Genomic DNA, 27,748 nt, shown 5'->3' with positions numbered 1-27,748 from the left:
ACTGGTTGGAAATAAGCAAGAAGAGCGTCTTCAGGTGAAGGTCACCACAACAACCGTCATTGGTCACTAAGGAAGCAGCAGGTGCTGTTATCCACCGTATCCTTAGCAACCAGCGTCATCACATGACCCCATTCATTTACTGGGCAGGGACCCCCGTCTGAGTAAACAAAAAGGGTGGGGATACCTCCCACATCATTGTCCAAATATTGCCACATGACTATATTTGGTCAATGGCATCACCTAGGGAAACCCCCCTCCTCTTTGTGTACTTTTAGCATCGGGGGGCCTGAGAATGGTCATTCGGCAGGAGAAGACATACGGAGTAGTCATGTGTGTTGGTCTGGTGGGGTTTTCTCTGTCAGCGAGTGTTGGTCATCATTCATTACCATTGATGTACATCTACAAAATTGAACCCACTGACCCCCAAAATCTCCAGGCCAGGGTTGTAGGGAAGAGGCACTTGCTTTCATCAACATGGGGACAAGGTGCTTTGTCATGGGGGTTTTCTTCCCTGGCAACGTACCCCCCCCCCCCATGTTGAGGGCATGTGGCCTTGTATGGTTCAGGATCGGGCAACACGCTCCTTTCCTGGCCTGCCAGGCTGCATGCTTGGATAAGGGTCTGGTATACTTTTTTATGGGGACCCCACTTTTTCTTTCTTGTTTTTGCATGAGATTCCCCGTGTGTGGGGTCCACCTAGAAATCCATACCAGGGACTCATCATAGATAAGGGTCTGATATGTATTCTTAGGAGGAACCCCAGGCTTTTTTTTTTATTTGAGGTCCTCATTAACATCTATACAGGATCCTCATCCAGCACAAGGGTCTGGTATGGAATTCAAAGGGGGAACCACACTTTTTTTGCTTGGGGTCCACCTATATTCATACCAGAGACTCATCATAGATAAGGGTCTAAGATGGGTTTTTGGGGGGGGAACTCCAGACTTTTGTTGGTGTGAGGTCCTCATTAACATCTGTACAGGACCCTCATCCAGGATAAAGGACTGGTTTGGAATTTAAAGGGGAACCCCACTTTTTTGCGTAAGGTCCATCTAGACATCCATACCAGGGATTTCATCATGGATAAGGGTCTAATATGTATTTTTAGAGGGAACCCCAATGTTTTTTTTGGGGTGTGAGGTCCTCATAAACATCTATACAGGACCCTCATTCAGGATAAGGGTCTTGTCTGGAATTCAAAGGGGTAACCCCACTTTCTTTTGCGTGGGGGTCACCTATATCCATACCAGGGACTCATCATGGATAAAGGTCTGATATGTATTTTTATGGGGAACCCCAAGTTTTTTTTGGGGTGTGAGGTCCTCATTAACATCTATACAGGACCCTGATCCAGGATAAGGAGACGGGGGTTCCTGAAGTAACTGTCATTTTCCAGCTTTTTTTTTTTTAAGATTCTGATACCCCCCCCCCCTGTTTCCAGACCCCCAAAAAACTGCTGGTCCAGGGTTTTCGGTAGGAGACCCTCCTCCTCATCAGTGTCATCAGTGGGGACAAAGTGCTTTGCCAGGGGGGTCCCCCCAAGCAAGATATCTTCCCCATGTGGAGGACATGGGGTCTGATATGGATCACAGGGGGGGGGGGGGGTGTACACTTATCCTCCCCCTTCCTGATCAGATTTGGGGTCCACTATGGATTTCCTGAGGAACCTCAAACTTTCTTTATGTTGGAACCACTCAGGGAAGTCGGCTGATCCTTATCTGTCATCCATCCCTGGGAATGTCCTCAGAGATCCCACAGATGTTCCCCCCCTCCCATCGTGTGATGTCATATCTGTGAGGACTGTCAGTCATCCCTGGAACCGTCCTTATAACCCCCCCTGGGGCCCCCCAATCTTATGATGTCATAGGTGTGAGGACTGTCATCTGTCCCTGGATCTGTCCTGAGGAGCCCCCCCTCCCCCAGCACTCCCGTCATTCCTCACCTCCATCCACCATCTGCTGCCCTCACAGGAAGTGCCCCCTCCCCCACCCCACTGCATTATGGGAGTTGTAGTCTCCTCCTGTGCAGGGATTGGTGGATGACTGTGTGTGAGGGGAGCTGAATACAGCCAATCAGATCACACATCTCCCCCGATATTATCATCCTGTGTATGGGGAGATCATATCGGCGATTGGAGGTGAAGATAATAAAAGTGGAAAATCACGTCTTTGTTCTGCACTGGGGAGGGAAAATCACATAGAAATGTACAGAGCGCGTCTAAAAGCGTTCGAAACGCGTCTGTAGAAAAGCGTCCGAAACGCACGCCGACTGCGATTCTCCGGGGGGACCTCGTCCTCTGGAAGGACACCAATGTTCTGCTCCGTTCATCTGCATTTTGTGCGTTTTTTATTTGTGCATTTTGTTTTGTTTTTGGTGCGTTTTTTATGTTTGTTTGGTGCGTTTTTATGTGGTTTTTGTACGTTTTTGGTGCATTATTCGCGTAATTTTTTTTAATGTGCTTTTTGTGAGTTTTTATGTTTGTTTGGTGCACTTTTTGTGTGTTTTTGATGTATTTTTTTATGTGTTTTTCATGTATTTTCTATGTTTGTTTCGTGCATTTTTTATGTGTTTTTTTTTGCGTTTTTTGTAAATTTTTGGTGTGTTTTTGGTGTATTATTCATGCATTTTTTTATGTGCTTTTTATTCATTTTTATGTGTTTTTTTGGTGTGTTTTGATATATTTTTAATGCGTTTTTGGGGCATTTTCTATGTGTTTTTATGTTTGTTTGGTGCGTTTTTTATGTTTGATCGGTGCCTTTTTTATGTGTTTTTGGTACATTATTCGTGCATTTTTTTTAAATGTTCTTTTTTTGCATTTTTGATTTTTTTTTATGTATTTTTATGTGATTTGGTGCATTTTTTAATGTGTTTTTGGTAAAAAAAAAAAAATGTGTTTTGGTGCATTTTTTTCTTGTGTATTTTTTATGTGCTTTTTGGTTTGTTTTTGATGCCTTTTTTGTGTTTTTGATACATTTTCTTTTGTGTTTTTGATGCATTGTTTTGTGATTTTGTGCATTATTCTTGCATTTTTTTAATGTATTTTTGGTAAAAAAAAACAATTGGTGCATTTTTAAAGTGTTTTTGGTGCTTTTTTATGTGTTTTTAATGTGCTTTTGGTGTAATTTTGATTTTTTTTTTGGGTGCATTATCATTTTTTTATGTTTTTGATACATTTTTTATGTATTTTTGTGCGTTTTTTGATGCATTTATGGTAAATTTTTGATGTGTTTTGGCACAATTTTTGTGCATTTTTGATGCAGCCCAGTGCACCCCCCCCCCCCCTCTTGTTTTCTTATGTGCGTTTCGGTGCGTTTTTGGTGCGTTTTATGGCGTTCCACTACAATCCAGTGCAGGGTTTTGCAGAGATATTGAAGGGTAAAAGTTTGTCGCCATTCCACGAGCGGACGCAATTTTGAAGACCCGTTGGCTAAAAAAACAATAGATGATGGTTCCTGAGATATTTGGATGGGGGAGGGGGAGGGGAGGAGAGCGATGGATACAATGTATACAATCTCCATACAATGTATACCAGTGATGGCGAACCTTGGCACCCCAGATGTTTTGGAACTACATTTCCCATGATGCTCATGCACTCTTCAGAGTAGCTGAGCATCATGGGAAATGTAGTTCCAAAACATCTGGGGTGCCAAGGTTCGCCATCACTGATGTATACAATGCCTCCGGTCATTCCCCCTCCCCCCTCTGACATCACAGATCACATGACTTCCTCCCCCCTGGAGAAAAGGACACCTCCCAGAATGCAGTGCGGTGGTGGAGGGGGAGGGGCACTTCCTGTGAGCTGAGTGTGGATGGAGGTGAGTGGTGGGGGGAGGTGAGGACACTTCTCATACATCAGTATGGGGGGGGGGGGGGGGGGATTGTAGTATATATATATATATATATATATCAGAGGACGGTCTTCCATCGATCCCCCCCCCCCCCCCCACACACTCCAATCCTCCTCATTGGGGGACATCCTGGGATTTGTTTGCCCCCCCCCCTCCCCCTAATATCCCTGCAGCTGTCTCTGGGAACAATGGGGGGAGGGGGTGTAGGGAGTGGAGCCCCCGGGGGGGAGGGGGTGTAGGGAGTGGAGCCCCCCCCAGATCGGTGTGTTTATTGCTGATGAACCCCCCCCCCCCCCAGGAATCAGATTGGAGGAAGTTGAGAGACGAATGTTATTCATTCCCCCCCCCCCCCCCCCCATGAGATTATGTGAGGAACGATCGATTTCCCCATCGCACTGCGAACCAATGGGGGAGGGGGGGGGGGGGGCGGTGTAAAGTTAATAACCCCCCCCCTCCCCCCCAGATCAGATCGCAGTGCGCCCCGCCATGAGCGCCAATTCCAGTGAACCGTCTTGCTGTGAATGGAATGCGATTTACAATATGCAATGTCTGCGATCGTATCGGTGAGAACCGACCCCCCCCGAGAGACGATCTTCTACCGAGACGCCGGAGCCCCCTCATAGAACACGCTAAGGCTCCGCCGGGGGGACTCTGGACACGTAAGTCACATGACAAGTCACATGACATTGATATTCAATGGGAAAGGTTCCCCTCTGTGGGACTCTGAGAAGACGCCCGGCACCACTTCTCACCCGGAGAGCCGAATCCAAAGTCACATGACCTTGGGGGTCCCGATAGAGGAAACGTCAGAGAGGGGGCGGCATCCCTCCCCCTCTCCCTCCCCCTCCCCCTACAACCAGCCGGCAGAAGGAGAAACATGGAGGATGTCAGTAGGGGGCGCTGTACTAATGATAAATAGTAATGGGGGCCCCCATAATATACATACCAGACCCTTCTCCTAGAATGTAATATAGGTATTAATGGGGACCCCCACATTTAAAAAGGACAGTGGGCACTGATGGGGGTAGTGATGGGCACTGGTAGGTGACACTGTGGGCAGAACTGGGGGCACTGATGGGTTGATGGGTGTTGTGGGCACTGATAGGTGTCATTGTGGACACTGATGGGTGGCACTGTGGACAGAACTGTGGGCACAGACAGGTGGCACTGTGGGCAGAACTGTGGGCACAGACAGGTGGCACTGTGGGCAGAACTGTGTGTACTGATGGGTGGCATTGTGGACACTGATGTGTGGGACTGTGGGCACTGATGTGTGACACTGTGGGAAGAAATGTGGGCAGAACTGTGGGTGCTGATGGGTGGCCCTGTGGGCACTGATGGGTGGCACTGGGTGCTGATGGGTGGCACTGTGGGCAGAGATGGGTGACACTGTGGGCAGAACTGTGGGCACTGATGGGTGGCACTGGGTGCTGATGGGTGGCACTGTGGGCAGAGATGGGTGGCACTGTGGGCACTGATGGGTGGCACTGTGGGCAGAGATGGGTGACACTGATGGGTGGCACTGGGTGCTGATGGGTGGCACTGTGGGCAGAACTGTGGGCACTGATGGGTGGCACTGGGTGCTGATGGGTGGCACTGTGGGCACAGATGGGTGGCACTGTGGGCACTGATGGGTGGCACTGGGTGCTGATGGGTGGCACTGGTGGTCACTGGTAGGCAGCACAGTTATTCAGGTGGCACCTCTCCTTCATGGGGATCGATGTCCCTCTGACAGTCGCCGGTGATCGGCTCTTTTCTCTCTTCATGTTATCGGTGGGAGGAGAAAAAATATCCAATTACCGGCTCTGTTTACATCACATGATCAGTTGTCATTGGCTGACAGCGGATCACATGGTACGGGGTTCTGGATCGTCCCCTTGCTCCGATCTGTGATCAGTCGAGTCTCATTGTTTTGGGTGATCACAGAGCGCGCCCTGCAGGGGGCGCACAGGCTGCTCGAGCACTGGAGGATGTCCAGGGACCCCTCCTCCCGACAATTCAGGTCCGCACTGCGCCCGTCTTTCGGCTGTACCGCAGATCTGAAGAGGTCAAAGTCCATGGAGTGATCGTCTCTGAGCAGCCTGTGGGTCAGCCTGTGATCATCCTCGATGGACACCCTCCCCCGCTGGTGGATGAGGCGCTGAGGCGCACCACAACCCACCCTTAGAGCAGCAGAGCGCCCGCCAGGCACTGCCAATGTCCTCCTGTGAATGAGTCCCACAGAAGAGTGTGATAGGCGTCTGTGGTTCCAAGTCTTTAGGTTCAGGTTCCAGGACCCTCAACAGGTCCCGGGCAAAGGGGGCCCCCCCCCCCATACATGAATGTCCTCAGCACAACCCCCCCCCCCCTTGGATTTCCATCAATGCCAGATCTTTGTGCCTGCTGGTGAGTCTCGTGGAAGAAACATTCCTCCAGACCACTTTGCATGTGAGAGAGTCTGGAGAATGTCCGATGCTCCAATCAACTTGTGGATAGGTTGTGGCTTCCACAAGTCGGGGGTTAAAGGTGAGAAGACAATTCATTGGACGGTTGTGGTCTCCATTCCATGGAAGGTTGTTGGCTAAGAGTTGGTTGTTCTAAGTGACCGCGGGACGTGGGCAAACCTAGAGGTATGGGGCTTGTGGAAGGAAGAGTCCCCACATCGGTGACTGAAGACAAACTCCATGTAGATACAACTCATTGCCTCTCATTTTCCTTCTCATTCAGTCATGAGCTGAGAGTGACCACCAAAGATCCGACCAACATGGAGGAGACCGTCACCGAGAGGATCCTCCACCTCACCCTGGAGATCATCTACCTGCTGACAGGAGAGGTGAGGAGGATTCTGGGAGGTCACATGACATCACTCTTATCTCTATTAATAATACAGACCTGACCGGAGAGGTGAGGAGGATTCTGGGAGGTCACATGACTTCACTCTTATCTCTATTAATAATACAGACCTGACCGGAGAGGTGAGGAGGATTCTGGGAGGTCACATGACATCACTCTTATCTCTATTAATAATACAGACCTGACCGGAGAGGTGAGGAGGATTCTGGGAGGTCACATGACATCACTCTTATCTCTATTAATAATACACAGACCTGACCGGAGAGGTGAGGAGGATTCTGGGAGGTCACATGACATCACTCTTATCTTTATTAATAATACACAGACCTGACCGGAGAGGTGAGGAGGATTCTGGGAGGTCACATGACATCACTCTTATCTCTATTAATAATACACAGACCTGACCGGAGAGGTGAGGAGGATTCTGGGAGGTCACATGACATCACTCTTATCTCTATTAATAATACACAGACCTGACCGGAGGGGTGAGGAGGATTCTGGGAGGTCACATGACATCACTCTCATCTCTATTAATAATACAGACCTGACCGGAGAGGTGAGGAGGATTCTGGGAGGTCACATGACATCACTCTTATCTCTAATAATAATACACAGACCTGACCGGAGAGGTGAGGAGGATTCTGGGAGGTCACACGACATCACTCTTATCTCTATTAATAATACACAGACCTGACCGGAGGGGTGAGGAGGATTCTGGGAGGTCACATGACATCACTCTTATCTCTATTAATAATACACAGACCTGACCGGAGAGGTGAGGAGGATTCTGGGAGGTCACACGACATCACTCTTATCTCTATTAATAATACACAGACCTGACCGGAGAGGTGAGGAGGATTCTGGGAGGTCACATGACATCACTCTTATCTCTATTAATAATACAGACCTGACCGCAGAGGTGAGGAGGATTCTGGGAGGTCACATGACATCACTCTAATCTCTATTAATAATACACAGACCTGACCGGAGAGGTGAGGAGGATTCTGGGAGATCACATGACATCACTCTTATCTCTATTAATAATACAGACCTGACCGGAGAGGTGAGGAGGATTCTGGGAGATCACATGACATCACTCTTATCTCTATTAATAATACACAGACCTGACCGGAGAGGTGAGGAGGATTCTGGGAGGTCACATGACATCACTCTTATCTCTTAATGATACACAGACCTGACCGGAGAGGTGAGGAGGATTCTGGGAGGTCACATGACATCACTCTTATCTCTATTAATAACACAGACCTGACCGGAGAGGTGAGGAGGATTCTGGGAGGTCACATGACATCACTCTTATCTCTATTAATAATACACAGACAGACCTGACCGGAGAGGTGAGGAGGATTCTGGGAGGTCACATGACATCACTCTTATCTCTATTAATAATACACAGACCTGACCGGAGAGGTGAGGAGGATTCTGGGAGGTCACATGACATCACTCTTATCTCTATTAATAATACACAGACCTGACCGGAGAGGTGAGGAGGATTCTGGGAGGTCACATGACATCACTCTTATCTCTATTAATAATAACACAGACCTGACCGGAGAGGTGAGGAGGATTCTGGGATTCTAACATGATATTCCTATTGGTTCTCCAATACAGAGATTTCCTCTTGTGAAGTCAGGTGATCACATGACCACCACAGTGCCTCCATGTGACTCCCTAAAACCCGAGAGACACAACATGGAGAAGATTCTAGAAGTCACCAAGAAGATGATGGAGCTGCTGACAGGAGAGGTGAGGAGGATTCTGGGACATTATCCAGTAACAGACAAGGGGTGTGTCTGGATGGTGACGGTATCATTGTGGGTGTCGGGTTCCTATAAGGTGTCGGATATAATTGTCGGTCTCTCTACAGGGAGGTCTGGTAGGAGATGTGATGGAGGATCGGCAGTCCCTCTCGGCATGGGGTAAGGAGGTCTCTCTGGACTTACATGGAACGGTTTCCTGGCTGATCGCTTCTAGCAGAAGCAGTGCAGCCTTTTTTACAGGGCATCAGATTGCCTCCCTGCCCCCCGGCCCAGTCCACCCCCGTACCACACTTTCCCTGACTTAGTTGGGGTTGGCGGTACACTTTGGGGGTGGGTCAGCCATGCCCTGTGACCTTTGACCTCTGGGAACCCGCCTTCTGACCTTTTACCTATGGGGGAGGTTCCTGTTCCGATTCTTGAGTCCTAGCCTTAATCTTTAAGGGGAAACCTCAACCCCTAACACCTTAATCCCAACCCTAAGACACTAACACCCGCCCTTAACCCTAACACTCTAACACCCTAACCCTAAGACCCTAACTCCCACCCTTAAACCTATTTCCACTCACCTAACGTGAGCGGGGGAGTGGAAATTTTGAGGGCTGATCTGTCCCATGACCTGCATGCACGAGAACCTTCACATAGACATTGGAAATGTTCCTCCTCATTCACCCAACTGTCTCATTCCTGCAGATCCTCCTGAAGAAGCCACACCTGATGAGCGATATCCGTTCTGTAAAGAAGAGCCCTTGGAAGACCGGAACGCCCTCCACAATGACTTCACTTCCCCCACAGACCTCTCTCAGCATGTATCTGTTGGGATCAAAGAGGAACCCGACTCATGTCAAGCTGAACTGGTAATAAGTCCTATTATGGAGGGTCCGGAGGGGGAAAGTCTTCTACACACCGAGGTCTCGATGTCTGGAGATGTCTTGCACCTCCGTGTGGTCACTCACCAAACACCTACCCAGGTTAAGGAGGAACTCTTCGTTTCTGATGAAGGACTTCTAGAAGAACCTGATGTTCCCCCACAATGTCCATCGGCTCTTATTCCTCAGGAGGCTTCGTTGGAAGGAGAAGTCACAGACGTGGTTTGCTTCAAGTGGGACGTTGTTGGTCCAAAAAAAAAGCCGCGGCAGATCCTCCCGAAACCCGGTCACAAAGCAGTGAAAGGAAAGCGGTTTTCCTGCGCCGAGTGCGGAAAGTGTTTGCGGAGTAATGCGGATCTTATTCGGCACAACCGGGTTCATTCGGGGGAGAAACCTTTCCAATGCTCGGAGTGCGGGAAGCTCTTCAGCAAACAATCCAGCCTCGCCATACACCACAGGATCCACACGGGCCAGAAGCCGTATTCGTGCGCCGTGTGCGGGAAGTGCTTCACCAGTAGGTCAGAGCTAACCAAACACGGCAGGTCCCACACGGGACTCAAGCCGTACACGTGCCCCGAGTGCGGGAAATTCTTCACCTGCAGCTCCAACCTCTTCCGCCACAAGAAGATCCACACGGGCGAGAAGCAGTTTGTCTGCTCCGAGTGCGGGAAGAGCTTCCTGACCCGCTCTCAGATGGTCATCCACCAGAGGGTCCACACCGGGGAGAAGCCGTACCCGTGCTCGGAATGTGCCAAGTGCTTTGTCAGCAGCTCCGACCTGGCCAAGCACCAGAGGAGCCACACAGGACTGAAGCCGCACATCTGCCCCGAGTGCGGCAAAAGTTACGTCAGCAGCTCCGTCCTCACCCGGCACCAGAAGATTCACCGGGCGGAGAAACGCTTCTTCTGTGCCGAGTGCGGGATGGGCTTTGTGAGGACGGGGAAGTTCTTGTCCCACATCAAAACCCACGGCCGGCCTCGGACTTCCTCCAGGACTCCGAAATTAAATCTTGTCCCACGGCCGGCCTCGGACTTCCTCCAGGACTTCGAAATTAAATCTTGTCCCACGGCCGGCCTCGGACTTCCAGGACTCAAAAATGAAAGCTTGTCCCACATCAAAGCCCACGGCCGGCCTCTGACTTCCTCCAGGACTCAGAAATGAAAGCTTGTCCCACATCAAAGCCCGCGGCCGGCCTCGGACTTCCTCCAGGACTCCGAAATTAAATCTTGTCCCACGGCCGGCCTCGGACTTCCTCCAGGACTCCGAAATTAAATCTTGTCCCACGGCCGGCCTCGGACTTCCTCCAGGACTTTGAAATTAAATCTTGTCCCACGGCCGGCCTCGGACTTCCTCCAGGACTCAGAAATGAAAGCTTGTCCCACATCAAAGCCCACGGCCGGCCTCGGACTTCCTCCAGGACTCATAAATGAAAGCTTGTCCCACATCAAAGCCCTCGGCCGGCCTCGGACCTCCTTCAGGAATCCGAAACTAAATCTTGTCCCGCGGCCGGCCTCGGACTTCCTCCAGGACTCAGAAATAGTTACATAGTTACATAGTTAGTCAGGTTGAAAAAAGACACAAGTCCATCCAGTTCAACCTCAAAAAAATAAACAAACAAAATAAAAAACACAATACAATCCCATACACCCAACTCCATACCCACAGTTGATCCAGAGGAAGGCAAAAAACCCCAGCAGAGCATGATCCAATTTGCTACAGCAGGGGAAAAAATTCCTTCCTGATCCCCGAGAGGCAATCGGATTTACCCTGGATCAACTTTACCTACAAATCTTAGTACTCAGTTATTTTATGTACATTTAGGAAAGAATCCAGGCCTTTCTTAAAGCAATCTACTGAGCTGGCCAGAACCACCTCTGGAGGGAGTCTGTTCCACATTTTCACAGCTCTTACTGTGAAAAAACCTTTCCGTAGAAAGAAAGAAATGAAAGCTTGTCCCACATCAAAGCCCACAGCCGGCCTTGAACTTCAATCCAGGACTCAAAAATGAAAGCTTGTCCCACATCAAAGCCCACGGCCGGCCTCGGACTTCCTCCAGGACTCTGAAATGAAATCTTGTCCCACGTCAAAGCCCACGGTCCGGCCTCGGACTTCCTCAGAACACCAAAATGAAAGCTTGTCCCACGTCAAAGCCCACGGCCGGCCTCGGACTTCCTCCAGGACTTCGAAATTAAATCTTGTCCCATGGCCGGCCTCGGACTTCCTCCAGGACTCAGAAATGAAAGCTTGTCCCACATCAAAGCCCACAGCCGGCCTTGAACTTCAATCCAGGACTCAAAAATGAAAGCTTGTCCCACATCAAAGCCCACGGCCGGCCTCGGACTTCCTCCAGGACTCAAAAATGAAAGCTTGTCCTACATCAAAGCCCACGGCCGGCCTCAGACTTCCTCCAGGACTCTGAAATGAAATCTTGTTCCACGTCAAAGCCCACGGTCCGGCCTCGGACTTCCTCAGAACACCAAAATGAAAGCTTGTCCCACCTCAAAGCCCACGGCCGGCCTCGGACTTCCTCCAGGACTCCGAAATGAAATCTTGTCCCACGTCAAAACCCACGGCCGGCCTCGGACTTCTTCAGAACACCAAAATGAAAGCTTGTCCCACGTCAAAGCCCACGGCTGGCCTCGGACTTCCTCCAGGACTCCGAAATGAAATCTTGTCCCACGTCAAGGGCCACGGCCTTCCTCGGACCTCCTCCAGGAATCCGAAACTAAATCTTGTCCAACGGCCGGCCTCGGACTTCCTCCAGGACTCAGAAATGAAAGCTTGTCCCACATCAAAGCCCACGGCCGGCCTCGGACTTCCTCCAGGACTTCGAAATTAAATCTTGTCCCACGGCCGGCATCGGACTTCCTCCAGGACTCAGAAATCCAGGACTCAGAAATGAAAGCTGGTCCCACATCACAGCCCACGGCCGGCCTCGGACTTCCTCCAGAACTCCGAAATGAAAGCCACACGAGACGTCGGACCTCCGAAATCTCATATCTGGTGACTTTTTATAAGAGTTCTTCCAAGACCCCCAAAACCATTAACTACTTCAGCCCCGGAACCATTTGGCTGCCCAATGACCGGGCCATTTTTTGCGATTCGGCGCTGCGTCGCTTTAACTGACAATTGCGTGGTCGTGCGACGTGGCTTCCAATCAAAACTGACGTCCTTTTTTCCCCACAAATAGAGCTTTCTTTTGGTGGTATTTGATCACTTCTGCGGTTTTTATTTTTTGCGCCATAAACAAAAATAGAGCGAGAATTTTAAAAATAAAAAAATAAATGTTTTACTTTTTTCTATAATAAATATCCCCAAAAATATATAAAAAAAATATTTTTTCCTCAGTTTAGGCCGATACGTATTCTTCTTTTTGGTAAAAAAAATCGCAATAAGCGTTTATTGATTGGTTTCCGCAAAAGTTATAGCGTCTACAAAATAGGGGATAGTTTTATGGCATTTTTTTTTATTAGTAATGGTGGTGACCTGCGATTTTTTTTTTTTTTTTCGGGACTGCGATATTGCGGCGGACACATCGGACACTTTTGACGCTATTTTGGGACCATTCGCATCAGAGCTATAAAAATGCACTGATTACTGTGAAAATTACACTGGCAGGTAAAGGGGTTAAACACTAGGGGGGCGAGGAAGGGGTTAAGTGTGTCCTAGGGAGTGATTCTAACTGTGTGGAGGCGTGGCTACAAGTGACACAACATTGATCACCGCTCCTGATGACAGGGAACAGACGATCTCTGTCCTGTCACTAGGCAGAACAGGGAGATGCCTTGTTTACATGGGCATCCCCCTGTTCTGCCGCTCTGTGACACACCGGCGGACATGGAGTCCCGCAGCTCGCGGCAGGGGCATATATATACACGCCCATTCTGCCGACGTAAAAGTGCGTGCGACGGTCGGTCGGCAAGCGGTTAAAGTTTTGTTTTGAGGGCATTTTCGGTTTTTGGAGCTCCAGTCCACCTCACTTCCTGGTGATCTGGGAACCGCCCCAGCTTATGATGAGGGAGGAGTGTTCTTGGACACACCCACTATCCTCGCTATCCCTCCCACACGGAACATATCAAAGCAGGTATTTTATTTTTTACAGCCACTGTGATTGGTGGCTCATGGTGCGGAGAGAGCGAGGATGGAACCCAAAGCCGGGATCAGGATGGAGAACCGACCACCCACCATGTGGGGTGCTCTCTGGACTTTGGCTGCAGAGCTACAATTAAAGGGCGTGTAACCCCCAACCACGAGCATCTTTTTATTTGACCTCTCTCTGTTTATTTTTTGGAATATCCCATTGAAAGCCTTTTGTTATATCTGTTCGGTAAGGACGATCCTGCCAGAAAGCTTGTGAGCTGAGAACTTCCTGTGCTCTCTGCTGCACTCCCGACTTTAGTAGAGGTGGGGGGGGTGTTATGTAGTCCTGTCCTAGGGTGACAACTCTGCTCCTCTTCCTCCATAAGTACAGTGCAGTGAGTGAGCGTTGTCACCCTGGGACAGGAAGTGCATGACTGGCAGGATCACCAAGTGAAAGTTAAAAAAAGGGGAACAGCCTGAAAAAAAAGAAAAGGAATGCAGCCGCCCCATACAAGGACTGGTAAGCTGCAGTATAGGACATTTGTGCTTTGAAAGCAACCAGGTGACCTCTGTGGTCCTAGGGGTCCCCCCCCCTCCCCCACACATACTAATAACATCCCAGGTCTGGGGACACTGCTAACCCACAGACACCCCCAAAATCCTGTGTATTCAGAAGGGTGGAGGAAGATATGGCCTCAAAGGGGGCACCTCCATATGAATGGCCATGGGGGGGAGGGCAATGCAATATTCATGACTGTGGCCATGAGGGTCGGGGGTCAGTTCCATAATAATGACCAAGGGGGTTGGGGGTCTATTCCATAATAATGACCGGGGGGGGGGGGGGGTTGGGGGTCTATTCCATAATAATGACCGGGGGGTTGGGGTCTATTCCATAATAATGACTGGGGGGTTGGGGGTCAGTTCCATAATAATGACCAGGAGGGTTGGGGGTCAGTTCCATAATAATGACCAGGGGGGTTGGGGGTCTATTCCATAATAATGACCGGGGGGTTGGGGTCTATTCCATAATAATGACCGGGGGGTTCGGGTCTATTCCATAATAATGACCGGGGGGGTTGGGGTCTATTCCATAATAATGACCGGGGGGGTTGGGGTCTATTCCATAATAATGATCAGGATGGGGGTGGGGCAGTGACCAAGCTGTGCTGATTGGCCTCAGTGGAGGAGAGTGTGGTCACCGGTTTCCAACGTGCAATACGATGGGCGGCCCTCCGGCCAGAAACAAAAATTCCCCTGGTCCTAGCCAAAAGGCCCGGCCCTAGAGGCAGGTGTTAAAAAGGTGTATGTGGAGATCGTGACCAAAGTGCCACACAGTAAGTGCCCCTCACACACTCAGTGCAATGTATGGCACCCCTGGACTGCTACTCCAGGGGTACTATCTCCACAGGCTCGGTCCCTGACCCCCGTTCCGGACCGGCAGCACCCTTCCCAGCCAGGAAGGTAGGAGAAGAGATCGGGGAGAGCCCACCTCAGCAGGCACTACCCCCATCCCACCTAATCACATTCGGGAAATACTAACCGCTCCTCCCGGGGGAAAAGAGAAGGGTTCTCTCCCGAACAACTGACTGAGGCAGGACAGGGGCCCAGCCCTCCAGCTTCGACCTCATGCCTCTCCGTCCAAATCAGAAGGCTTCCACCCCCACGCCAGCAGGCTTAGCGTCCGCCGACCGCCATCCCTTTCCACCTCACCGAGTACTAGGGACGGTCAGCAGAGCGCCACCTACTGGCAACTGATAAGAACAGGTACTACACTTGATCTTAGCCAAAAGGCCGAGAAGATTTCTTTCGTTCTGAAGAGAAACCAGAGTAGGGGTGCAGGTGTTGTTGAAGCCACTAGAGGTCCCCAGATGTAAGATAGGACCTTCTAAGCATGCCTGCCAGCCCTGCCCCTACCAGTGGGAACCTGGGGTAGAGGGCTGTATGTAATACCAACTGAAGAACATTCGAATCCCTCTATGTACCTGACTACGTTCCTCTCAATGGGGGGGGGGGGGGCTCAGTAGGTGTGTCTAGTAAAGGGGCTTCTGGGTGAACAAACCTGACCACCATCACTAAGGGATGGATTTTTAAAAACAATTCTCAGAGCTATTTATTGTACGTTCCTATTGGGCAACAAATGAATGAAGGACACCTGACCTGGAGAGAAAATAATCGAATAACAAGTCAATTTGCACAGAACATATAGAGGTGCCCTGCACATTATTTATCAATACCCCCCCCCCCCCACCTATATCATAACTGGCCCAACGGGTTATAATAGGCATGCTCAGGGCCTGGGTAAGCAGGAGGGGCAGCTGCCCTGGGCACTGTGGTATAATGTGAAGTTCGGGGGCACCGCAAGGAGATTGGGGAGGGGGATTTGTGTTGGGAGGGCAGCAGGAGGTAAGAAGTGTTCTTGGAGGGGAAATTTGTGGAGATGTGCTACGAGAAGGGATTTGGGAGAGGGGGGGATTTTTTTTGTTGAGAGGGGGAGATTTGTGCTAATGGGCATGATTGGGGGGCATTTGTGCTAGGAGGAGAAATTGGGGGGGGGGGGGCGGCGAAATGTGCTAGGATGGGGGATTTGAGGGGTCGAGGATTTGGGCTAGGAAGGGGGATTTTTGCTGGGAGGGGCTTTGAGCTAAGCATGCAGATTAGCGCTAATTATTTTTTTTGTTTGGGGGGGGGGGGGGGATTTTTGCTGACACAATGGTCAAAAATCTTGAGGACTGGGGGGGGGGGGGGACAACGACAATTTGGGGCATGTTTGCCCTGGGCTCTTGATGACCTTGTCCCGGTGTCTTGACGATCTAGTTCCCCTATCGATATGATTCCCTGCTTGACTACACAGGCGCAGACGAAGCCCACGGAAATCTACGAACCTCGGGTGGCTTTCAGGCTCATTCCTTAACATCCCTGTGGATTGGAGGATGTTAAAAAGAGAGCCAGGAGGCCGAGCAAGCGCAGCAGTGAGGCCGAATTTCACGTCGCCCTGGACCTCGAGCTACAGCTGCTCAGTTTCAGTGATTTCCGTCGGCTCGGATTGCGCCTGCAGTCAAGACGGGAACCATATCGATAGGAGGAACCATATTGTCAGATCACAGGCACTGGACATGCTACAGTCCAGGCGTCTCAAACTGGTGGCCCTCCAGATGTTGTGAAACTACAAGTCCCATCATGCCTCTGCCTGTGGGAGTCATGCTTGTAACTGTCAGCCTTGCAATGCCTCATGGGACTTGTAGTTTCGCAACAGCTGGAGGGCCGCCAGTTTGAGACCCTACACGATAAGGAAATGAGTATGACCTTCAGAAGAACCTATAGAAGAACTCTGGAACTGTTGAGTCGCCCGTTCCAGATCTGAACCGGATATCGAGAGGCCATTCTATTTATTGTGGCCGGTAATACGTATACCGGGTCGAATACCTATACCGGGTCAAATTCTTATACCCGGTCGGTAACTTCGGCTTTTGCCAATGGTGGATGAAACCCAACCCTTCATGAGGCCTTGTAACACCAAGACATGGACATGGTTTGGTAAAAGACTTTTATTAGACGTATATGGGATGGATAAGACACTTAGGAAACGTTTGTCCCAATCATTGAGAGTGGTGGAGCCTCTCATGTAAGGCCAGGTGGGGTTTCTGAGAAAAACTTTGACCGCACTGCAAACACATATACGATCTGTCCCCGGCGTGGACACTCAGATGCTGGTCCAGAGTGGCCTTCCCCTTGAAGCCTTTGCCGCACTCGGGGCATATGAAGGGCGTGTCCATCTCATGCGTTTTCTGGTGTTGTAGGAGGATAGTTTTCTGTTTGAAGGACTTGCCGCACTCGAGACACGGAAAGGGCTTGCTGTCTGTGTGGATGGTCTGGTGCTCGGCGAGGTAGGATTTGGAGGAGAAGCCCTTCCCGCAGTCTGAACACGCGTACGGCCTTTCCCCCGTGTGAATGCGCTGATGAGGAATGAGGTTGGCTACGTGGGCAAAACGTTTACCGCAGTCGGTGCAGGGGTACGGCTTTTCCCCCGTGTGCATCCGATAGTGCCTGGCAAGAGCCGAGTTGTCCCTGAAACTTTTCCCGCACTCGGTGCAGGCGTAGAGCCGCTCGCCCGTGTGAATCTTCATGTGCATGCTGAGCGCCGAGCTCTGCTTGAAACACTTCCCGCAATCAGGGCACGGGAAGGGCTTCTCGCCCATGTGAATGATGCAGTGTGAGATGAGAGCGGACTTCTGCTTGAAGCTTTTCCCGCACTCTGAACATGAAAAGGGCTTCTCGCCCAGGTGGACCCTTTCGTGGGTCACCAGATTGGACATGTGCTTGAAACACTTCCCGCAATACGAACAGGAAAACACGTCACAAGTCCTCTGATGCCTCCTGACTTCTAAGGGTGACGATAAGCCGTTCCCGTACGTGGTGGACGGAGGCGGCGGCGCCTGCCCTCGGTGTACAATCTGATGCTGGACCAGGTTTGACTGATGGGCAAAGGCTTTTCCGCAGTGAAGACACTGGAAGGGCTTCTCACCCGTGTGGATTCTCCGGTGGACAATCAGGTTGCCGCTTTGCTTGAAACATTTGCCGCACTCGGGACACTGATATATTCTTCGTTCTCTGTGCGGCGGTTTCTGCGATGGGCCACATTGCCTGTTGAGAGTCGGTTCTGCCCTTTTAGGGGATTTCGGGGATCTCTCCTCTGAAGTAGAATCTCCCGGATGGACATTTGAGTTAACCAGATTTGATTTAAAAGAAGAATCCATAAAATGAAAGGGATCCGGTAATAAATCTGGACGGTGAAGATGCCTTTTCGAGACACTGGAATGGGAGTTGCCGTTAGAAGACCCCTCAGGATCATTGGGATCTGCCGATTTGTTCAAACTATGAAGTCCTGGTTGGGTTTTATGGTTGACAGTATGTGATGTAAAAGGTAAAGGTTCTGTCCGATATGAGAGGTCGGGTACGCTACCCATGCCCATTGTTCCATAGATATCTGAGGGAACGTCATGACTAGGAGAGAGATCCACTGGATCTGGTGATCCCTCTGCACTGGGAAGTTCCGAATGGATATTTGGAGTGATGATATTGGACTTATCCAGGGAAGATTCCACAGGACGAGGGGTTGTTGGTGATCTTTCCCCAGGTCCGAGATTCATATTGGAGGCAATGGGGTTTTCCTCTGGAGGATCTTCTGAGATGTCTTCATATTCCACTTTACAGTCCGGAGACGGAACACAACGCCACTCGGAGGCTCTCCTGGTGGGATGTCCATCTGCAGGGCAACAAAATAGGCATATCAGTACGGAGAGGAGTAGAAGAGCACAAAGCTGAGGACGATAAGGAGAAGAACGATAGGAGGAGGAGAAGAACCTCAGAGGAGAGGAGTAGAAGAGCACAAAGCTGAGGAGGAGAAGAACCACAGAGGAGAGGAGTAGAAGAGCACAAAGCTGAGGACGAGAAGAACCTCAGAGGAGAGGAGTAGAAGAGCACAAAGCTGAGGACAATGATAAGGAGAAGAACGATAGGAGGAGGAGAAGAACCTCAGAGGAGAGGAGTAGAAGAGCACAAAGCTGAGGACGATGATAAGGAGAAGAACGATAGGAGGAGGAGAAGAACCTCAGAGGAGAGGAGTAGAAGAGCACAAAGCTGAGGACGAGAAGAACCTCAGAGGAGAGGAGTAGAAGAGCACAAAGCTGAGGACAATGATAAGGAGAAGAACGATAGGAGGAGGAGAAGAACCTCAGAGGAGAGGAGTAGAAGAGCACAAAGCTGAGGAGGAGAAGAACCTCAGAGGAGAGGAGTAGAAGAGCACAAAGCTGAGGAGGAGAAGAACCTCAGAGAGGAACATGGAAAGAGTATAGAAGAGAGTCACACAAAGAGGGGATCCGAGAGGAGGAAGGTTAAGGAATAGAGAATAAGGAGAGTAATACGAGGGGTGGAAAGAGTTATACAGGGGAGAGGGAAGAGGTCGACACAGGGAACGAGGAAAGGGAGAAAAGTCACAATGAGAAGGAGAGTCATAGAAGAGAAGGATAGTCACACCTGGGGAGCTGAGGAGCAAAGGGGGTGGAGGGCCACACATCAGAGGAGAAGTGTTACAGGGGGGAAGAGGAGGTGGGCCACACATCAGAGGAGAGGGGAGGTGGGCCACACATCAGAGGAGAGGGGGAGGTGGGCCACACATCAGAGGAGAAGTGTAACAGAGGGGAAGAGGAGGTGGGCCACACATCAGAGGAGAGGGGGAGGTGGGCCACACATCAGAGGAGAAGTGTAACAGAGGGGAAGAGGAGGTGGGCCACACATCAGAGGAGAAGTGTAACAGAGGTGGAAGAGGAGGTGGGCCACACATCAGAGGAGAGGGGAGGTGGGCCACACATCAGAGGAGAGGGGGAGGTGGGCCACACATCAGAGGAGAGGGGGAGGTGGGCCACACATTAGAGGAAAGGAGGAGAGGGGAGGGGAGCCACACATCATAGGAAAGGAGAGTATGGACCACACATCAGAGGAGAGGGGGAGGAGGGTCACACATCAGAGGAGAGGGGGAGGTGGGCCACACATCAGAGGAGAGGGGGAGGTGGGCCACACATCAGAGGAAAGGAGAGGATGGACCACACATCAGAGGAGAGGGGGAACAGGGTCACACATCAGAGGAGAGGGGGAGGTGGGCCACACATCAGAGGAGAGGGGGAGGTGGGCCACACATCAGAGGAGAGGGGGAGGAGGGTCACACAGAAGAAGGAGAGGGGAGTCATGCATAGGAGTAAGGGAACACATTGCAGAGTGGAGCGTAATTATGAAAATACGTCACAAGCCATCTGTTGTCTCCTGGCTCCCAGTATCGGAGATAGGCCGCTCCCATACAAAGCAGATGGTGATGTTGTCTGTCCTCCTACGCCATTTCCATATACGGTGGACTGTGATGATGCCGTTCCTCCTACGCCATTTCCATACAGGGTGGATGGTGGTAGTGCCGGTCCTTCTAAACTGTTGCCATACATAGCAGATGTTGAGGCTGCCTGTCCCCTTATGCCATTTGCTTGCCCAGTTGATGGTGGCCCTGCCTGACCTCTTAGGTCATTCGTATACACCACGGATGGTGGCCCTGCCTGTCCTCTTAGGTCATTCTTATACACCATGGATGGTGGCCCTGCCTGTCCTCTTAGGTCATTCTTATACACCACGGATGGTGGCCCTGCCTGTCCTCTTAGGTCATTCTTATACACCACGGATGGTGGCCCTGCCTGTCCTCTTAGGTCATTCTTATACACCACGGATGGTGGCCCTGCCTGACCTCCTAGATCATTCTTATACACCACGGATGGTGGCACTGCCTGACCTCCTAGATCATTCTTATACACCACGGATGGTAATGGTGCCAGTCCTCTTAGTCCATTCTTGTACACCATGGATGGTAATGGTGCCAGTCCTCTTAGGCTGTTCCTATACACCATGGATGGTAATGGTTCCTCTCCTCGGTGTACGATCTGATGCTGGACGAGATTTGACCGATGAGCGAAAGCCTTTCCACAATGAAGACACTGGAAGGGTTTCTCTCCGGTGTGGATCCTGCGATGTACAATGAGGTTGCCGCTGTGGTTGAAGCTTTTGCCACATTCTGGACACTGGTAGGTCCTGCGGCCTTTGTGTGCCAGCCGTTGGGTGAAGTTGCTCGGTTCCTGTTGCAGAAATCCTACCTGGTGTCTATCCATGTGGTAAGGATCGAAATCTGAGGTAGTAGGCTCGGATTTGATGGATTGTATCAGATTGGAAGAATCCAGAAATCGGCCCACGCCGTGCAGTTCTGGAAGGATATTCAGGGTACCGGAATCTAACGGAAGGGGAGAAGATTCCTCGGGCTCAGAGGGATCCGGGAAGGTGATCCCTCGGTGAGGATTCAAAGTCAATGCATGTGATCTATTCGGAGAAGATTCCACTGGATTGGAAGGATCGGGTGATCTATCCACACGGCAAAATCCTGAAAACATATCTGGGTTAGGATTGTGTTCTCCTGGAGGATCACAGAATAGATCTTCTTCTTCTTCTTTACAATATGGAGGGAAGACGAGACGGCAACTTGGATTTTCTCTGATGTCATTCTCATCTGTCCGTAAAAAAATAAATACGTTTTTACAATTGAAAACGACAACCCAGAGGAAGAAAAAGAGATCAATACAGAGAAAGAGAAGAGCAACAGAGGAACAAGAAGAGACCATCAAAGAGGAAGAGAAGAGTAACAGAGGAACAAGAAGAGACCAATACAGAGGAAGAGAAGAGGAACAGGAAGAGACCAATACAGAGGAAGAGAAGAGGAACAGGAAGAGACCAATACAGAGGAAGAGAAGAGGAACAGGAAGAGACCAATACAGAGGAAGAGTGGCAGAGGAACAGGAAGAGACCAATGCAGAGGAAGATAAGATAAACTGAGGAAAAGGAAGAGACCAACATATAGGTAGAGAAGAACAACTGAGGAACAGGAAGAGACCAACATAGAAGAAGAGAAGAACTGAGGAACAGGAAGAGACCAACATATAGGAAGAGAAGATGGACTTAGGAACATGCGGGGACCAACATAGAGGAAGAGAAGAATAACTGAGTAATAGGAAGAGACCAACACAAAGGAAGGGACCAGCAACTAAAGAACAGGAAGAGACCCTTCCAGAGGAAGGGAAGAGTAACTGAGGAACAGGAAGAGGTCAACACGAGGAAGAGAAGAGGAATAAAGGAACAGGACAACACAGTGGAAGAGAAGAACAACTGAGGAACAGGAAGAGACCAACAAAAAGAAAGAGAACAACAACTATAGAACAGGAAGAGACCATTCCAGAGGAAGAGAAGAGGAACAAGAAGAGGTCAACACGGGGAAGAGAAGAGGAACTGAGGAACAGGAAGAGACCAACACAGAGGAAGAGAAGAACAACTGAGGAACAGGAAGAGACCAACACAGAGGAAGAGAAGACCAATAGAGGAACAGGAAGAGACCAATACAGAGGAAGAGAAGAACAATGGAGGAAGAGGAAGAGACCAACACAGAGGAAGAGAAGAACAATAGAGTAACAGGAAGAGACCAACACAGAGGAAGAGAAGAACAATAGAGGAACAGGAAGAGACCAACACAGAGGAAGAGAAGAACAATAGAGGAACAGGAAGAGACCAACACAGAGGAAGAGAAGAACAATAGAGGAAGAGGAAAAGACCAACAGAAATTTCTGGAGTTGGAGAGTGTCGGGAAGGGATTGGTGTCATACAATGATACGGGTGGTGGAGATCCAGTGTTCTGGTTTTGTTTCTCACCTGCGCTAATCTCTGAAATATTTTCCTCCTCTTTATAAGACGGGCTGCTCAGTGGTGACCTTTGTGTTTTCTCCTCGTTTTCTTCTGTTTGAGGAATTTGGTCTTCATCCTAAATTATGGGCAACACAACAATACAAATGTAATTAAAAACTATACAATATAATTACATTGTTTTTCTTTGATGGTTTAGGATTTTTTAGGCCAATCTACCTCATAATACTGATCTTCCTGTGTGGAATCCCGGGAATACAGAGGACGGGGACATCTCTCTGGTGGGTTCCTGGTATTAGGTGACTCCATAATGTCATTGTATCCATCAGAAAACTCCTCCATCACTCCATACTCCTCATCCTCTTCTTTATAATCTCCCTTAACTACAATATTATAATCCCCGAGGTCTCCACTCTGAATATATAATAAATATTCATTGTAACAAACAACCTTGTGTATAATATATAACAACCAGTGATTGTTCCTCATCTACCTGATGATGGTGGGGGATGGTGTGACCTTCCTGTGTGGAATAATCCCTGGAATACAGAGGACGGGGACATCTCTCTGGTGGGTTCCCGTTACTGGATCCATCTGTAGGAAACACACACACTGACTGAATACATTGTTTCTATGTGTTTATCAGATGATGGGGGATCTAGGTGGAGCCTCCGTACTGCTCTCTCCTTTACAATAAAGTCTCCTCTTACCCGGTGATGTGAGGGGCGGCTGATTGTCCATCATGACGTCCTTGTAGAGATCCTTGTGTCCTTCTAAATACTCCCACTCCTCCATGGAGAAATAGACAGTGACATCCTGACACCTTATAGGAACCTGACACACACAATGATACCGTCACCATCCAGACACACCCCTTGTCTGTTACTGGATAATGTCCCAGAATTCCCAGAATCCTCCTCACCTCTCCTGTCAGCAGCTCAGTGATCATATTGGTCAGTTCCAGGATCTTCTGGTCACTGTCCCCCTTAGGTTTCAAGGACTGAGGAACCGTGATGGTGAGACGATCACCAGACTTTACAGGAGGAAAACTCTGTATCAAAAAAGGAACAATGATATCATGTGACCTCCCAGAATCCTCCTCACCCCTCCGGTCAGGTCTGTGTTTTATTAATAGAGATAAGAGTGATGTCATGTGACCTCCTCCCAGAATCCTCCTCACCTCTCCGGTCAGGTCTGTATTATTAATAGAGATAAGAGTGATGTCATGTGACCTCCTCCCAGAATCCTCCTCACCTCTCCGGTCAGGTCTGTATTATTAATAGAGATAAGAGTGATGTCATGTGACCTCCCAGAATCCTCCTCACCTCTCCGGTCAGGTCTGTGTTTTATTAATAGAGATAAGAGTGATGTCATGTGACCTCCCAGAATCCTCCTCACCCCTCCGGTCAGGTCTGTGTTTTATTAATAGAGATAAGAGTGAAGTCATGTGACCTCCCAGAATCCTCCTCACCTCTCCGGTCAGCAGGTATATGATCTCCAGGGTCAGGTGTAGTACCCGGTCCATTACATGGTTCTGGTCCTCGTCCATCCTCTTGGAGTTGGTCATGTGATCCACAATATTCTTTATGTAGAAAAAAAAACACATATTGACCTTGGAATCTTCTTTATAGTCCACACATCAGAGACAGGATTCATATAGTTTGAACAGAACTTTAGAATATAAGGGGGGACAATACAATTCAATACAAGAGGGTTAGGAGGGCCCTGCACCTGGGAGCTCACAATCTAATAGGGAGGGGCTGATGAAACAAAAAGTAATAACTTGGAACAGATGAACTGATGGGAGAAATAGAAGATTCGGTTATTATCTGAAGGCAGGATAGGCTTCCCTGAAGAGATGCGTTTTCAGGGATCGCCTAAAAGTGGACAGAGTAGGAGGTAACCGGACAGATTGGGGTAGGGAGTTCTAGAGGATGGGAGAGGCTCTGGGAAAGTACTGGAGATGAGCATGGGAGGAGGAGGAGACATGGGAACTAGAGAGTAGGAGGTCTTGGGAGGAGCAGAGAGGACGGTTTGGGTGTGTGAAGGACTTTTTGCCTATATGCTTCAGTCTAATTCTCTCCCTGCTAACTTAATGCTGTGGGTTAGAGGTAACAGGTGTTTCATGTGTGATTCATCTCTCTCTGTAAAGACTGTTCATATGTTAAATAAGGCTAGCTTTTGAAAGGCCTTTAATTGTGTGACAACGCTGTCTACAACCTAGTGATACTCAGAGGTGTTAATAGGTGTCAAACTGGATGCAGACGAAACGTCTGCTTAGGAAACTCAGTGTGTGAAGGTGGTTTGTTGTTATGCTGTTTAAGGAATGTGCAGTGATTAGACATGATAATTGTCGGTCGGTGCCGACCTGTCTAGAATGTTTTAGTAATTAGCCTTAGAGTGTGATTAGGGGGGGTGGAGATTTCATTGTTGCTTCAATGTCTTGGACTGTATAAAAAGCTGAGAAGAAAACCATTAAAGTCTGTGTTGTTCCAGCAGTAAGCTTGTCTCATGTGTGGCTTTTTGGGGCGACTCCAGGAATATCCCTCCTTGTGGAATATTGGGGTGATTTTCGTTATGGGAAGAAGGGAACGTTGACGGGGATATCATTCTAATACCGTCACAAATGGTGGCAGCAGTGGGATTTTCCCTTCTAATCTCCTTTACACCCGGATTCCAAGCAGACACTGGGAACAGTGAATGGAAGGCTGGTACACCCGGCTTAAAAGAAATACACTAAAAGAACTACTGGAAGTTCGTGGAAGGATTGCTAGCAACAAAACCAAGCGGGTCATCATAGCAGAATTAATGGAGCTAGACCAGGAGAACGTGATTGCAGCAACGCCAGCAGTACAAGAGATGGAGACACCAGTGATTCAGGAAGAGGAATCGCCAGCCAACAAAGTAATGAAGGCTTGAGAATGATCTTTTTAAGTTCAGGAAGCTTTTAAAAACTGAGCTTTTCAGTCTAGCCTATGGAATTACATAGGTTTTTATAGTTCTTTGATCTGCTACTATTTTAAATTTGATCTGTTCCGCTGCCTGTGTGTGTTTTTTTGGTTGTTGCTGTATTGTTGTTCTCGGCGCATCGAGGCCTACGGGTAACTGACTGCGTTTTGTACTTTTTTGTACTTTTAAGAATTTTAATAAATAAATAATAAATAAATAAATAAATAATGAGAGAAAAGCTAGCATGGTTCGGTCCGAACCCAACGGCGGATATGGTGCTGAAAGTGATGGAGCTACAGGAGGATAAACAAATAAGAGACGCAGAGCTACAGTTAAAACTGGCAGCAGTCCAACAAGCAGCCGCACATTCTCCGAACAGTGAGTACAGCACAGCAGACACAAGGAAGATTCCGTTTAGCGCTTTTAAAGCTTTTGATGAAAAGGACTGTGAGATTGATAACTACCTGGCAGACTTTGAGCGACAATGTAACCTGCACCGAATAGCTAGAGGAGAGTGGGTTGCAATATTGTCAGGCAAACTGTCAGGCAAAGCTTCTGATGCTTTCCGGACCGTGCCAGATCAGGATATCCATAGCTACGCCCGGGTTAAAGAAGTGCTCCTGGCTCGTTATGCAGTAACCCCAGAGTCCCACCGACAGAAGTTCAGGGACTCACGCAAAACCACGAAAGACTCTTACACGGAATGGGCATGCCAGTTGTCCCTGTCGGCCTCTAACTGGGTTAACAGCAGCCAGGCCACCACCGCAGAGGACATTTTGCAACTAATGCTCCTGGAGCAATTTTACAATCACATCCAGACGGATGTCAAAGACTGGGTGAGAGATCGCAGGCCCATGACTCTACCAGAGGCCGCGGAGTTGGCGGATGAATATGCTGATACTCGCAAGACAAACCAGGTCACACCACGGGTACAACCTCCACGACCAACGGCACCCTCACACCCACCAGCTGCTAGGTACCAACCTTCTAACAGACCGGTGACATCTAGCCCTCGCTATCCACGCCAGGGGGACAATGAACAACGCTGCTTCCGGTGCAAACAGCTGGGTCACTTCAAGCAGAATTTCCCCATGAACGACAACACCAGGTCAAATTGGTCTCAACCGGGGTACCGCCCACCAGCAGCAGCCCATTGTGTAGACTCGGCTTGGGATCCCCAGGAGCTGGGTCAGGAAGAACCATTGGGCACCCTTTACGAAGCCCTCATGGTACAATCTGTTATTACGGACAACAGGAAACACCATTGTCAGCTGGTCATGGTTAACGGAACAACCGCCCGGGGATTAAGAGACAGTGGGGCGACCATCACGTTGGTACAAAGACACCTTATTAAGGCGTCAGAGAAACTGGGGAAATCAATTGCTGTGAGAGTGGCAGGGGGGGCAGTATACCGTATTCCTACTGCACAGGTACACCTGGACTGGGGTGCGGGAGCTGGCAATGTTCATGTGGGTGTCATGAAAGTCTTACCTTCTGAAGTCATCTTGGGCAATGACCTTGGCCCCCTGACTTCAGCGTTCGCCTATACCACCGCTCAGGAGGCCCACGCAGTAACCACCAGAGCACAAAGTCGCGCTGCCGAGAGCCATCCGCTTCCTACTGAGACCCAGGTAAGCCAACCCAACCTACCCTTGACTGTAGAACCCCTACCCTGGGACACCCCAGAGGACTTTGGGCGGGAGGTGACCGGAGACCCTTCCCTCAGAAAGTATCGAGAGAAAGCCAGGAGGGACCAAGGGGGGTTAGAGAAGGAGCAATTTATCTGGGAGGAAGGCCGCTTGTACAGGCTCACCGAGACCCGGGGTAATGCACCAGGGCCTAAGCAAAAACGCCAGCTGGTAGTTCCCCGGAAGTACCGGCAGAAGTTATTGAGGATTGGGCACGACGTACCCTTGGCAGGCCATTTGGGAATACGCAAGACGGGGTATCGGATAACCCAGAACTTCTTCTGGCCTGGGGTATCCGACGACGTCAGGGCGTATTGTCAAACGTGCGAGGTATGCTAACGTATAGGTAAAAAGGGAGACCACCCAAAGGCTAAACTAGTTTCCATGCCCATTATTGAAGAACCATTCACAAGGGTAGCCGTGGACATTATAGG

At 49.6% G+C, this 27,748-nt stretch overlaps 2 protein-coding genes, 1 long non-coding RNA gene and 1 pseudogene across 3 annotated transcripts; 2 read left to right on the top strand and 2 right to left on the bottom strand.

The window, feature by feature from the left end:
• Positions 1–3,739: 3,739 nt before the first annotated feature.
• LOC120910754 lies at positions 3,740–8,346 on the top strand. The gene is made up of 3 exons (XR_005741562.1): positions 3,740–3,815; positions 6,555–6,660; positions 8,310–8,346. It is a non-coding gene; the product is annotated as an uncharacterized LOC120910754 (long non-coding RNA).
• Positions 8,347–8,420: 74 nt separating this feature from the next.
• LOC120909770 (gastrula zinc finger protein XlCGF57.1-like) lies at positions 8,421–10,683 on the top strand. Its single transcript, XM_040321497.1, has 3 exons — positions 8,421–8,444; positions 8,566–8,617; positions 9,149–10,683. The coding sequence occupies exons 1-3, from the start codon at positions 8,421–8,423 to the stop codon at positions 10,483–10,485; spliced, it is 1,413 nt and encodes a 470-aa protein (XP_040177431.1). The 3' UTR covers positions 10,486–10,683.
• A 4,395-nt stretch (positions 10,684–15,078) lies between these two features.
• On the bottom strand, positions 15,079–15,207 carry LOC120912549 (annotated as a pseudogene).
• A 1,724-nt stretch (positions 15,208–16,931) lies between these two features.
• LOC120909769 (zinc finger protein 62 homolog) lies at positions 16,932–23,205 on the bottom strand. Its single transcript, XM_040321496.1, has 5 exons — positions 23,171–23,205; positions 22,897–23,091; positions 22,687–22,795; positions 20,204–21,496; positions 16,932–18,667 (listed from the first exon to the last, which is right to left on the bottom strand). The coding sequence occupies exons 2-5, from the start codon at positions 23,017–23,019 to the stop codon at positions 17,001–17,003; spliced, it is 3,192 nt and encodes a 1,063-aa protein (XP_040177430.1). The 5' UTR covers positions 23,020–23,091; positions 23,171–23,205; the 3' UTR covers positions 16,932–17,000.
• Between the last annotated feature and the right edge of the window lie 4,543 nt (positions 23,206–27,748).

The sequence above is a fragment of the Rana temporaria genome, chromosome 8 (genome assembly GCF_905171775.1).
Source record: "Rana temporaria chromosome 8, aRanTem1.1, whole genome shotgun sequence".
Taxonomy (NCBI): domain Eukaryota; kingdom Metazoa; phylum Chordata; class Amphibia; order Anura; family Ranidae; genus Rana; species Rana temporaria.
Note: the sequence above shows the minus strand (reverse complement) of the source record. Positions and strands in the feature narration are given on the sequence as shown.

Bases quoted from the DNA above. Each gene is read 5' to 3' on its own strand.
- LOC120909769 (XM_040321496.1), bottom strand. From the start codon at position 23,019: ATGGAGGAGTTTTCTGATGGATACAATGACATTATGGAGTCACCTAAT. The intron at 21,497-22,686 runs GTGAGAAACAAA...TTTTACGGACAG, and splicing joins TATTTCAGAGATTAGCGCAG to ATGAGAATGACATCAGAGAA. The intron at 18,668-20,203 runs GTGACGTATTTT...GTTGCCCTGCAG, and splicing joins CAGGAGACAACAGATGGCTT to ATGGACATCCCACCAGGAGA.
- LOC120909770 (XM_040321497.1), top strand. From the start codon at position 8,421: ATGATGGAGCTGCTGACAGGAGAG. The intron at 8,445-8,565 runs GTGAGGAGGATT...GTCTCTCTACAG, and splicing joins TGGAGCTGCTGACAGGAGAG to GGAGGTCTGGTAGGAGATGT. The intron at 8,618-9,148 runs GTAAGGAGGTCT...TCATTCCTGCAG, and splicing joins GCAGTCCCTCTCGGCATGGG to ATCCTCCTGAAGAAGCCACA.